Consider the following 14,644-nt stretch of genomic DNA (forward strand, 5'->3'; position numbering starts at 1 on the left):
TTCTAATGAAAGGAATGGTGAAAAGCAATTATAGAACAGTTATCACTGTCTCAATTATAAAGCTTCAAAAATACTTAGCTGAAAGGCTAACAGACTAGGTTAACTACATGAGAATAATAAGGGGTTTTAAAATCAGAAGAAAGTGAGAGCCAAAGAGTCCTGGATGAACATTTTAAAGGTAAGTTCATTTAACTGTATCATTTTCCAGAATTATAGTGTCTAGTTAGCTGTCACATCCCGCCAATCTCATGAACTTGTCCCACTAAAAATTATGCTTTCAAGTCAAATTAATGAGCTTACTTTCTATGATTTCATATTTTGACTTACGTTTCTGGTCCACATGCCAAGGATTTTTTAGCTTCTCCTTCTAACTTCATAGAGTAGCTTATCTTTTGCAATTCAACATTATTAAATTCTTGATACATTTTCATTTTGTGGAGTTTAGATTCGAGAAATTTAACTTTCAGTTCCATCTCACGCTTTACTGCAGCCACTTCTTTCTCTCTTAATTCTTGTCTGTTATCTCGTTGTGCTGCATAGGCCTGAAACAAATTTAAATGATGCAATATTGATCATTATAACCTGGACAATTATTATATATTTCTTTCCTTTGCTTCAGAGTCAGTGCTTCAGAGAGTATTTTATTCATTTTATTTTATTTTGTCTCCCTTTTAGAAACATGGTCTCCCTTTGTCACCTAGGCTGGAAGAGACAGCTCATGGCAGCCTCCAGCTCCTGGGCTCAGGTAGAGTACCTGAGTACCTGGCACTACAGGCACATACCAGGTAGTTTTATTATTTTTTGTAGAGACAGGGATCTCACTATGTTGCCCAGGCTGGTCTCAAACTCCTGGCCTCCAGTGACCCTCCTGCCTCAGCCTCCCTAAGTGCTGGGATTACAGGCATGATTCACCACATCTGGCCTCAGAGAGCCAAAGAAGCTGAAGTTTAAAATATTTATCATCAATATCAACTATATGGATTATTCTATATGGATTATTAAAAAATTCAGGGGGAGAGGGAAGTCGGCTGACTAGAGACTTCAGCTGCCAGAGCATCCCACAGGGAAAAAACTGTTTCAGATAAAGGAGAAGAAGGAAAAAACACAACTCAGATGTATTTCACAAGGAAAGGTGCCAGAGTCTGTCAGAGACTTCACAGGAAGTAGTTGCAGAAAAAAATAGAAAGGAAAACGATATCCACAGAGATCAACCCAGGGAAGCTCAGAGCCCAGTGGAGAGTGCAGGTAGGGGGTTTCATTTCTCCTTCCCTCACACCTATGGTGGTCAGCGGTCCTCCAAGCCCCTGGAGAGCTTTTCTACCCTCACGAGCCCAAGGGCTGTTGCCACCACTGGACTGGGAACATCCACAAAATAAAGCATCAGCCTTCTAACCTCTTCTGGATCACTCCCCATAGCCACAAGCTGGAGCTGAGATGGTGGGTGCCACCCTGCTTCTCCACACATAGTGTTCCTTTGTCCACCCCAGGGAGCTCCAGCCATCCAGTTTTCATGTCAGCTGTTCCTACACAGACAGCTCCCAACTCCTGCCCAGACTGCAGTGAGCCCTGGAGAATTTGTGTGATCCTAGAGCCTGGAAATTCCCTGTGGGCTTCCTTCCAGGGAGACAGACATGGTGGGCTGGAGTACTGGCTCTCATCCATTCAGACTCTTTTCCTCCCCCTTCTCTCACTGATTGCAGCCCAAAGGGGTGACTGAACTGAAACTCTCAAAAGCAGCTGTCTCCCCTCTGTTGGTGCACCCATGACACTGAGGTGTCCACAGACAGTGGGGCCCACACCTTTCCCCTTGAGGACCTTCAGTGGACCCTTCAGGGGTGCCTACTCTGGGGGTTCCCTGCCCACTTGCACTTCCTGGAGCTGCTCACCAGCACTCGTAGCTGCCCACTGGCACTCAGCAGTGAAGGGTGGACCCTGAGGCAGAGGGGTACCTGGCCTGCTTCAGCACTTCGTGGATAACTCGGGACCAGCACGATTCTCTCTGGCATGGTCAGAGAATGAACTTGGAGCTCTAGGGGAAAGGCACGCAGGCCAGATCTCATGCCCCGAGGACTAGATCTCATGCCCCGAGGACTAGGACTGTCTGGGGGCACTGAGGGGAGATCTGACAACTAACTTCCGGACGCAAGTGAGCCCACGTGGGCAGAACTGACAACAGAGTGCAGTGTGGGTCAAAACTGCAGTGAACTGGCGGAGCACCCCTGACCCCACAGGAAAGCCACACTTTCAGACTGAGGCAGGACCTCAGGCAGTGAAGTTCCCAACCCACGGCACCACTGCTCGTGAGCTGAGCAAGTTCGGCCTCCCGTTTGCAACCATATGCTGTAAGGAGATGAACAGGACAGAGAAGGAGGGAGAAGAGTGAAACCCACTCCCACAGCCAGTCTGTGATTCCCAGATGGCCCCTCTCCTACGAGCAGCCTTTCTAGTTTGATAACTTGCTTCAGTCCCTTCCTAGTGGCTTTATCCAGCATCCTGGGAACTGACCTTTGACACCTGCCTCTGCTGAGCCTGAGGCAGGCTCTCTGACCCAGCCCTGTCCAGCCTGGCTCCTCCACCCACTGCTACTGTCATGGAGAAGAAGGAGTCCCCTCCCACGGCCTGGCGCATTTGAGAACTTCTCTGAGGGACTTGAGCCAGCCACAGGCCCCAGAGAACAACTCTGCAGCTGGCTCTTTCCTAGAAGCACCACCTACTGGCAGGGAGAATAATTTGCACAGCCCATGACAGCATCTACTGATTCAATCAAACGAGGCCTGGTAGACTCTTATTCACAAGCAGCACCTACTGTCTCAGAAATTAACCTGGGTGTCCCAATATAATTCACACTGCTGGGAACAGGGAAAGAGGGAGAATAGAAGCAGCCTGTGTGGGTGCTGCTTTTAAGCAGCAGATAAAAGTTGCAGGTGGCTTGACCCGGGAGGGGACTCCCTCCACTACTGCAGACCTGTGGACTGATGGGGAGCTGCAGCAGAGTCTGTGCAGAGACACTGCCCTGGAGAACAGGCACAGCAGGGATGTGGTGGCTGCTGCTCCTGGGTTTCTATAGCTTACACCACCCTGAATGCTCAGGTGCACGGAGCCAGGTCTGTTCAGGACTCAGCTTTCCAGCAGGAGTCTTCCCATCACTCCTGCTGGGCCAGGGAGGGAGCATACAGAACCGACGCTTCCCTGTGCCGTGCCTGTGTCAGCGAGCCAAGTGCCCCACTCCCCAGTGTGAGTTCTGAGCAGAGGAGGAGCCTCAGATGCTACAGGAACCAACTGGGAAGACTTGGACAACTGCCTTGGTGGGATCTAGGTAGAGGGGGAGAACCTCTGTGGTCCTTCAGCTGGGACAAACCCCTACCTAAGTGGCTCAGCATCAGCAGTCTCCATGCCAATCGGACAGTCCCCCCATCTGTGCACCTCCGCTCCTGCGATCCCCAGACCCAGCTCAAAGGCTCTTGCTGTACCTAGGCCTGAAGCTCTGCCCAAGTGGCTCTAGGGCCCTGGCCAGTCCTGCAACACAACCTCTGAGATTACAGAGTTGTGCCTGGGCCCCAAGAACAAACCCCTGAGTCTTCACCACTGCCAGTGAGCTGGCAGAACCTCCCCAAGGTCCAACACTTCATGAGGGATCCCACAGCCCTGAGCACCCATCACTCCTGGACTGGGATCAAGCAAATGTCCAGAGCCCGTTCACCCAGGACACTGCCTAGAGAGCCTCTCCAAGCTGCCACTGTCACCTCTGCTGGGTGAAGCTCAGTAGAGCAATCCCCTACAGCATCAGTCTCTGTGGAGAGGGTTGCATACAGCCCCCAACTCAAACTTCCATCAATAAGCTGGGGAATAACTCACCACCCCATAGGAATATCATACAGTACCACCCTGAGCTGAAGCCATCGCAGGGGAATGGGTCAAAACAGAACAGCTGTTCTATAGGCTCTCGGTGCACCCACCCCTCTCTGATGGGTCAACATTCAAGACTAGGACACAAAAGCATCACCTAGGGTCCACCCCTTCTCCTAAGTAAACAGCAGAGTTCTCAGCAAAGGAGAACAGGTACCCTGTGAACCTATTAGCCCAGAGCCAGGTGAAGAGGAGTCAAATGAGAAGAAATCACCAACAGAACCCTGGCAACAGAAAAAAATGAAATCGTTCGACACTGCCAGGCAATCACAATGGAGCTACAATACTGGACTCCAACCAGAATGTAATTTGCCAAAATGACAGAAATGGATTTATGAATGTGGATGGCAAATAAGATGGATGGAATTGAAGAGAAAGTTGACAACCAACAAAAATCAGCCAAGAAATATTTCAGGAAATCAATGAAAAAGTCGCTTAGGAGACAACACAAGAAAGAATGTAACAGAACATAAAGAAGTGAAAGAGTTATTTAGGGAATTTTAAAAAATAGTAGAAAGTTTCAAAAACAGAATGAAAGAAGGAGAAGAAAGAATCTCAGAGCTTGAGACAAGGCTCTGGAGCTAATCCAGTCATTCAAAAAGGCAGAGAAAAGAATAAAAAAGACTGAGCAATCACTGAGATAGATATGAGACAATGTGAAGCAAACTGACATATGAATTATAGGTATTCCTGAGTGAGAAGAAGAAAGAACAAAAAGCATGAAAGTCTGTTTAAGGAACTTATGGAGGAACTTATTGGTATTGCCAGAGATTCAGACATCCAGATATAAGACAGTCATCAAACACCATGAAAATTCACAGCAAACAGGGCATCTCCAAGACGTGTAGTAATCAACCCGCCCAAAATCAAAATGAAGGAGAAAATTCTGCAAGCAAGAAGACAAAAGCCAACAACTAACCTACAAAGGGGAACTCATCAGGCTAACTGCAGACTTCTCAGTCGAGATTTTACAAGTCAGAAGGGAATAGGGCCCCATCTTCAATCTTCTTAAACAGAACAACTGCCAGACTAGGATTTTGAATCTTACAAACCTAAGTTTCACAATGGATGGAGAAATTAAGTCTTTTCCAGACAAGCAAACACTGAAGGAATTTGCCCTGGCCAGACCTGTCCTGCAGGAAATACTCAGAATTGCATTGTATATGAATCAGCGTAATAGATACCCACCAGTGTAAGATCACCCAAGAAAACCTAAAACTCACAGTTCTTATAAAATAACAGCACAAGAGGGAAAACTAAACCATAAGGTACTACCCAAAATGGCAAAAACCCATCAGCAACCCAGATATCAATTCTATCACTCAACATTAAGAGTCTGCATGCTGTACTCAAAAGACATAGTCTGGTGAAATGACTGACAAAACACCACCCAAATGTCTGCTGTCTCCAGGAAACATATCTAAACCACAGGGACACATACAGACTCAATGTGAAAGGATGGAAAAAAAATATTCCACATGAACAGAAACAAGAAGAGAGCAGGTGTAGACATTTCATACTAGATAAAGTGGACTTTAAATCAACAAAGCTATAGAATGACACAGAGGATCTTTATATAATGGTAGAGGGATCAATTTAACAAAAAGACATAACAATCCTAAATATAAGTGCCCCAATACAGGAGCTCCCAGATACACAAAGCCAATTCCACTAGAGCTAAGCAAAGAAATAAACAGCAGCATTGTACTTGCCATGGTCTTCAACACCCCACAGTCAGAGCTGGACAAATCATCAAAGCAGAAAATAAATAAATCAACACTGGACTTAAACAGGACTCTAAAATACACGGGCCTAAGAGACCTCTACGTAATACTCTACCCCAAAACTACTGAATATACATCCTTCTCATCAGCACATAGGACATTCTCCAAGACTGATCATATCTTAGGCCACAACACATGTCTTAAGAAATTCATAAAAATTAAAATCATACCATGTCCTTTCTTAGACCATAGTGGAATAAAACAAGAAATCAATCACAAGCGAAACACTCAAATCTACACAAAGACAAGATAATTAAACAACCTGCTGTGCAATGATTATAGGATCAAGAATGAAATTAAGATGGAAATAAAAGGTCCCTTGCACTGAATGACAAAGGGGACAGAAGCTATCGCAAGATATAGGATTTTCCAAAAGCATCCCTCAGGGGTAAACTCATAGCTTTCAATGCCTACATCAAAAAGACAGAAATATCACAAACTAATAAGCTAACAGCACATGTCAAGGAACTAGAAGAAAAAGAGGAAACCAAACTCAAAGCCAGTGGAAGAAAAGAAAGAATAAATGTCAGAACAGAAGTAAAAGAAATAGAAAATAAAAATATATATATATATAAAGAACTAGAAAAAATAATTCTGCACTTCATTTGGAACCATAAAGGAGCCCAAAGAGCCAAAGGAATCTTAAGCAAAAAGAATTAATCTGGAGGCATCACATTACCAGCCTTCAAACTATACTACCAGGCTATAGTAACTAAAACAGCATGAGATTGGTACAAAAAAACAGAGACACAGACCAATGGAATGGAACAGAGAACCCAGATATAAAACCATCTACCTACAGCCAATTCATCTTTGAAAAAGCAGACAATATACACTGGGGAAAAGCAGCTCTATTCAATAAACAGTGCTGAACAAACTGGATAGCCACATGCAGAAGAATGAAACAGGACCCTTTGCTCTCACCACTCACAATAATTAACTCAAGATGGATAAAAGGATTAAATGTAAGGCACAAAACCATACAAAATCTAAAAGAAAATGTAGAAAAAACACTTTTAGGTATCGGCCTGGGCAAACAATTTATGACTAAGACCCCAAAGGCAATTACAGCAACAACACAATAAATAAATGGGATTTGATTAAATTAAAAAGCTTCTACATGCCAAAGCAAATAAGAGAGAAAACCAACAACCTACAGATTGGGAGAAAATATTGGCACATCCTACATATGATAAAAGGCTAACATACAGAATCTACAAAGAACTCAAACAAATCAGCAAGAGGCAAAGAAATAACCCCAAACAAATAACTCTAAAGGGGTTTCACACCCAAATTTTACCACACCTACAAAGAAGAACTGATGCCTATCCTGCAGAAATTATTCCGCAACATCAAGAAGGATGGAATCCTCCTCAACACATTTTATGAAGCCAACATAACCCTGATACCAAAACCAGGAAAGGATACAACAAAAAAAGAAAACTGCAGACCAACACCCCTTATGAATATAGATGCAAAAATTCTCATCAAAACCCTAGCCAACCGAATTCAGGTGCTTCTCACAAAAATAATCCATCACAACCAAGTGGGCTTCATCCCAGAGATGCAGGGATGGTTCAACATACACAAATCTATAAATATAACTCACCACATAAATAGTAGCAAAAACAAAGACCATATGATCCTCTCAATAGACACAGAGAAAGCATCTGACAAAATTCAACACTCTTTTATGAAAAGAATGCTTAACAAAATAAGCACAGGCGGGGCTTACCTAAAAATGATACAAACCATATATGACAAACCCACAGCCAACATCATCCTGAATGGGGAAAAATGGAAAGCATTCACACTTAGAACTGGAATCAGAAAAGGATGCCCACTGTTCAACATAGTGCTGGACATCCTTGCTAGAGCAATTAGACAAGAGAGGGGAAATTAAGGGCATCCAAATGGGGGCAGAAGAGATCAAACTCTCACTCTTTGCTGATGATACGATATTATATCTAGAACACCCAAAGGATTCAACCAACAGACTCTTGGAATTGATAAATGAATTCAGTAAAGTCTCAGGATACAAAATCAATACACACAAATCAGAGGCATTCATATATGCCAATAACAGTCAACCTCAGAACCAAATCAAAGACTCAATACTCTTCAGAGTAGCAACAATGAAAATAAAGTACCTAGAAATATATTTAACTAAGAAGGTACAGGACTTCTACAAGAACTATGAAACACTGAGGAAGGAAATAGCAGAGGATGTAAAATGGTGGAAAACCATACCATGCTCGTGCATTGGCAGAATCAATGTTGTTAGAATGTCTATACTACCCAAAGTGATCTACAGATACAATGCAATCCCTATTAAAATATCAACATCATTTCTCACAGATCTAGAAAAAATAATTTAACACTTCGTATGGAACCAGAGAAGACCCCATATAACCAAAGCAATCCTATGCAAAAAGAACAAAACGGGAGGCATCAATGTACCAGACTTCAAACTATAGTACAAGGCTATAGTAACTAAAACAGCATGGTACTGGCACAAGAACAGGTACAGAGACCAGTGGAACAGAATTAAGAACACAGATATAAAACCGTCCTCATTTAGCCATTTAATCTTTGACAAAGCAGACAAAAACATACACTGGGGAAAAGAATCCTTATTCAATAAACTGTGCTCAGAAAACTGGATAGCCACATACAGAAGACTGAAATAGGATCCACACCTTTCACCTCTCACAAAAATCAACTCACAGTGGATAACAGACTTAAACCTAATGCATGAAACTATAAGAATTCTAGAGGAAAATGTTGGAAAAACTCTTATAAGACATTGGCCTAGGCAAAGAATTTATGAAGAAGATCCCAAAGGCAATCACAGCAACAACAAAAATAAATAAATGGGACCTGATCAAATTAAAAAGCTTCTGCACAGCCAAAGAAACTATCGCAAGAGCAAACAGACAACCTACAAAATGGGAAAAAATATTTGCATGTTACACATCTGATAAAGGGCTGATAACTAGAATCTATTTAGAACTCAGGAAAATCAGCAAAAAAAGATCAAAGAACCCTATCAAAAAGTGGGCAAAGGACATGAACAGAAACTTTTCAAAAGAAGACAGAAGGATGGCCAATAAACACATGAAAAAATGCTCAACATCTCTAATCATCAGGGAAATGCAAATCAAAACCACAATGAGATATCACTTATCTCCAGTGAGAATGGCCTTTATCAAAAAGTCCCCAAACAATAAATGTTGGCATGGATGCAGAGAGATAAGAATACTCATACAATGCTGGTGGGACTGTAAACTAGTGCAACCTTTGTGGAAAGCAATATGGAGATACCTTAAACAGATACAAGTAGATCTACCATTTGATCCAGCAATCCCATTACTGGGAATCTACCCCAAAGACCAAAAGACATTCTGTAAAAAAGACATCTGCACTCGAATGTTTATAGCAGCACACTTCACAATTGCAAAGATGCGGAAACAACTCAAGTGCCCATCAATACATGAGTGGATTAATAAAATGTGGTATATGTATACCAGGGAGTACTATTCAGCTATAAGAAACAATGGTGATACAGCACCTCTTGTATTTCCTAGATAGAGCTAGAACCCATTCTACTAAGTGAAGTATCCCAAGAATGGAAAAATAAGCACCACAGGTACTCACCATCAAATTGGTTTTAACTCATCCACACCTAAGTGCACATGTAGAAATAACATTCATCAGGCATCGAGCCTGATGGGAGAGGGGAGGGGAGGGGTATATACATATATGATGAGTGTGATGCGCACTGTCTGGGGGATGGACGTGCTTGCAGCTCTGACTGGGGGGGGAGGGGGAAGCAAGGGCAATATATGTAACCTAAACATTTGTACCTCCTTAATATGCTGAAATAAAAAAATGTGGGCAGAAGACATGAACAGAAGTTTTTCAAAAGAAGAGAGACCAATGGTCAACAAATAAAAAAAAAAAATGTTCAACATCACTAATCACCAGGAAAATGCAAATTAAAAACACAATGAGACATCACCTTACCCCTTTCAGAATGGCACTCATTAAAAAGTCAAAAAAAGCAATAGATGCTGGCTTGGAAGAACAGAGAGAGGAACACTTACACATTGTTAGCAGGACTGAAAATTAGTACAACCTGTATGGAAAATAGTATGGAGATTTCTCAAAGAACTAAATGTAGACCTACCATTCAATCCAGCAATCTCAGTACTAGGAATCTACCCAAAGGAAAGGAAGTCGTTTTTTTCAACAAGACACCTGCATTAAAATGTTAATTTCAGCACAATTCATAATTGCAAAGATCTGGAATCAACCTAAGTGCCCGTCAATTCCTGAGGGGATTAACAAATGTGGTATATATATATGTGCGTGTGTGTGTGTGTGTGTGTGTGTATATATATATATATATATATATATATATACACACACACATACATACCATAAAGTACTACTCGGCCATAAAAAAGGATGAATTAATGTCTTTTGCAGCAATGCGGATGGAGCTGGAGACTGTTATTCTAAGTGCAGTATCTCAAGAATGGAAAAACAAACATCACATGCATTCTCTAATAAATTGGAACTAAATGATGGGCACACATGTGCACAGAGGGAAGTAAAAGTTATTGGAAATCAAGCAGGGGAAACCGGGGATGAGGAGAGGAGTGAAAACCTACCTAACGGATGCAATGAACACTCTTTGGGTGATAGGCACACTAATAGCCCTGACTCAAGCATTACAAAAGCTATCCATGTAAGAAAAATATTTATATACCCCTAATATTTTGAAATAGAAAAAACTGGCAACTTTTTGGAATCAAATTAGATTACAATATCATGTAGAAAATAGATAAGTACATCTACCACCCACATTGTACTCAGTAAATCTGTGGATACTTGTAGACAAAAAACTACAATTATATTATAATAAGTATAAAGACAATGTTTTTCAAAGAAAAAAATTGGATCATTCTTAAAAATAGTACGCATGTAATCTGATAATCGAAAGAATTATAGAATCAATTTAAAATTGTAAAACCTGAGCAATATAACTTAAAAACAGTTCAAGAGTATGGGATAATTTCTAAATCATAAGTTTTTTTTCTTTTCCTAATAATCTTGTTTTATGACAACTGGACTTAATAATCAAATGACTCTAAGGAGGAGAATCATTACTCTGAAAGACCGTATTAGTTCTAATGATGATGGAAACAAAAATTTAAAGGGAGAAACAGATGGCAATTTCCTTCTAGAAATCTACAAAGTAAATTACCATAGGGGAAGTAGAGGAAACACATACAATGTATATATCCACGATATAATCTGCAGTGAAATAAATGAAAGTGCATCACAGGTAAATGAACCAACCTGCAAAAACAGATTGATTTTTTTGAATTTTTCTGCAACAGTCTGTTCGGCTTTTGCTTTAATCTCCCGTTTACACTGGTCAGCTTGATGACGGTCTACCATATTCCTTTCCATGTAATTTTTGAGGTCTACTATTGCTTGCTTCAACCTCATATTCTTTGTCTGTAATTTCTCATATCTTTCTTGGATTATTTCCTTAGGTAACGATTCCGGCTGAACAACTTGATTCTTTGCATACTGACGTCCACATTTTGAACATGGAAATTCCAGTGCTTGTTTTTGTTGATCAATCTGCAAGAACAAAATAATATAGTTTGGTAATGACGTAGGCTGACAATAGCCTCACAGAAAACTAATAACACATTTTGAAATACAGTTAATTGAAAGAAAATTTTATCTATACTGTACTAGATTCCTGAAATACAGACACTTGAATTGCTCAGGAAATCAAGGCCAAAGTTAAAACCACCACCAATCACAAAAACAGAGTCTTTAGTCTCATCCTCTTTGCCACACAACATTTGCACTTGATCTTAGATTTTTCTATGCTTGATTCAATTCTTTCATCCTTGAAATGGCTCGTAATAGAAAGTCTCATGCCCCTTCTTGCATGACTATTCCCCAGAATATCTAGAGAAGTCTCAGGGATATCTTATTGAGTTATTTAGGCCTGAGTCAATAAATGGCTCCCAGAAAAAGACTTTCAAAGTAAGACTCAGATTAATGAATCCTGGACATATGCATTCTAATGTCATAAGCCTTTTTCTGAATGGCAAATGCCTTAGGATCATTTGAATTACATTCCCAGGAATGATGATCCTTGGGGTTAGGAAGCAATCATCTCCCACTATAAATGTGACAAAATCCATTCATTTGAACAAAAATGTCTTTATTCAATAGCACTATATTATAATCTTTTGATTCTTTAGACAAAATAAGGGAGCACATTAAACAACCACCACCACCAAAAATACTTTGTAGAATTTCAGCAGTACCGAGTTGGAATAAATGATTTTCCTTTAGCTGTAATGATTATCTGATTTTAAAAAAGTGAGTGAAGTGATAGTTTTAAAACATGTCTACAAACTGCTTGACATTTCTGCCATGAAATTCCCTCTCCTGAAAATGAACTGACTTTAGCAACTGGTTTCTAGTGACTATAACATGGTGGAACTGCTGTGTGACTTGTAAGCTTAGGTTAGAACACATAATTTAGCTTCCACCTGACAGCTCTCTCTAGGGAAGCCTATCCATGGAACACGGTCGCCATATTGTGAGGAAGCCCAAGCCGCATGGTGAATCCTCCTGTAGCTCCAGCTGAGCACCCCAGCTAGAGTACCAGCCACAAGGCAGCTTTGACTGCCAGATGTGTAAACAAACATGCCTTTAGGTAATTCTAGTCCCCAGTTTCACGTCACCCCAGCTGTTGCCAAGTAAGAGAAGGAATGAGCTGGCCTCTCTGAGCCCTGCTTAAAACTGCAGATTGTGAACAAAATCATGTTGTTTGGAGACACTGAATTTTGAGATGGGTTGTTACACAGCAATAGAGAATTGGTACAGACATGGATACTAAATAGGGCGTGCTGACATTAGACAACAAGAACCACTAAAACATGTAGGATCCCTTGGGACCAGGAGGAAGGAGGATGTTCCAAGGACCTAGACAAGAATAAGAATGAAAACCAAAAGGTCTTCCAGGAGACTGTTAGTGGAAGTCTGAAGGCCCTGGTACAGGATGACAGGGAGGGTGTCAAGGCCAGTGAAGAAATGATACTGAAACCTGGAAGAAAGCGCACTGCTGCTACACAGCAGCTAAAGTAAAATCAACATGAGAGATAAGCTAAAGAAAATTAAATAGCAAGGATCCAGGACTTCTTGGGTTCAAATATTAGTTTCCCATTTTCAGCCTGTCCACGTTTCAATTTACGATATGTAGATGGTCCCTGAGTTAGGATGGTTAAAATTATAATTTTGTAACTTTACAATAGTGCAAAAATGATATACATTGAGTACATCCATCTGGAATGGCAGGTCTTGAGCTTCCAGCCTGTGTGTAAAGCCACAATCAATGACACTTCTGGGTGTAGTGAGTAGGAAGTGGTGTGTTTTTGAAGTGGGAGAAATGTAAAAAGAATGCAGCCAGGGGGTAGATTGTCCTGGCTTAAAAACGTTTCCATACCTTCTTTCATACTCATCCCGTAGATAGAGATGTCATCAAGATGGCTGATGGAGGCACCTAGCACTTGACTACTCCACAGAGAGGGACCACAGAACAAGTAGATTAGATGCCTTGAAGAACTCCTCTAAGAGACAACACTGGAATTCAGCAGGGACCCTCCTAAACAAGGAATGAAAAGGAAGCGAAGCAGCCAGGCTGGCAGGATCAGCTCAGAGCCAGGACAGACTCCCCTATCCCCAGCGATGCACAATCCCCCAAGGGCACCTGCAATCCTAGCCACGGAGAGCCCTCAGCCCTTGCAGGTGCTGAATCTAACAAAGGGAGCTGCCTGGAGCCCACACAACCGGGCTGTGCCCAAGAGGCAATTCACGCTGAGTCGCACTCAACCCTGAGACCCAGCTGCTGCAGGATATTGCACTGTAAGCACCCAGGCCCCACCAGGCTAAGCTCCACCTACCCTGTGGTCCTGCAGCCCCTGCATGTGCACATGCCTGGAGCCCCGCTGACAGCTCCTTACATTCTCCTAGAGGGTTATAGCATCGTGCACCACCTGGACCAAGAGGCGTGGCTGGGTCCCCAAAACTCTAGCTCACATAGCACCCTCTATCTCTAGGAATAGGTGGTCTGGCCCACGAGAGAATCTGCCCAAGGACAAAGGGAACCTAGGTGCATGCTCCCCAAAGCCTGGGGGCCACCTGACTGTGGTCACTGCCTATGACGGTAACCCCACCCCCTCCACGGCAGGGCCACCATGCACCTGTGCACACCTTCAGGTGACGTGAGGACTGGCCTGCTCATATGTACCACACCAAATCCTGTGGACAAGCCTACCTGACATGCTGCGGCTTGTACCTGCATGCACCACATGAGAACCTGAAGACAAGGCCAGCCTGCCTGTTTTAGCTGCTGCCATCACCAGTGCCCACATGCACAACCCAGGTTCCTGAGGATCAGCCCGCCCTTCCCAGGCCGGTGCACCTTCGGGGGCCTGAGGACAGTGCTACTGCCCACCCCCACCCCCACAATCTGGGGTCTGGAAGATAGGCCTTCCCAACTGGGCAATGCTGACAGCTCTTTCACCTGACCTTCCCCTGACCTGCCCACCACCATCAGTGCACACACAAATGTGCCACCCAGGGGCTCAGGACTGGCCCACCATTGCTACTGTCACAAACGGTGCCACATGTGCCACCTGGGAGCGTGAGGACCAACCTGCCACTGTCATCACAGCTGCTGGGCCACACTACCTGGAGGCCCAGGCACCAACGCACCCAGCCACCACTGACACCACTGGCACCCATCTACACCTCTGGGGTACATGTGCTAAGAATAGGATCAGTGCCAGTGTTATACTAAAGAACCAGGTACCAGGTGGAAAGAGGGGCTACTGTGAACTGAAAGATGATGG

General features: G+C 42.8%; 1 protein-coding gene across 1 annotated transcript in view; it reads right to left on the reverse strand.

Annotated features, from left to right (window-relative positions):
• LOC123638222 (ankyrin repeat domain-containing protein 26-like) overlaps positions 1 to 14,644 on the reverse strand; it is a 46,311-nt gene that overhangs the window by 14,943 nt on the left and 16,724 nt on the right. Inside the window, exons 8-9 of the mRNA XM_045551675.1 lie at positions 11,058 to 11,348; positions 328 to 542 (exon numbers count right to left, since the gene is read on the reverse strand). Of these exons, the coding sequence (XP_045407631.1) occupies positions 328 to 542; positions 11,058 to 11,348 (506 nt within the window). The remainder of the gene's footprint in view (positions 1 to 327; positions 543 to 11,057; positions 11,349 to 14,644) is intronic.

The sequence above is a fragment of the Lemur catta genome, chromosome 5 (assembly GCF_020740605.2).
Source record: "Lemur catta isolate mLemCat1 chromosome 5, mLemCat1.pri, whole genome shotgun sequence".
In the NCBI taxonomy this organism is placed as follows: domain Eukaryota; kingdom Metazoa; phylum Chordata; class Mammalia; order Primates; family Lemuridae; genus Lemur; species Lemur catta.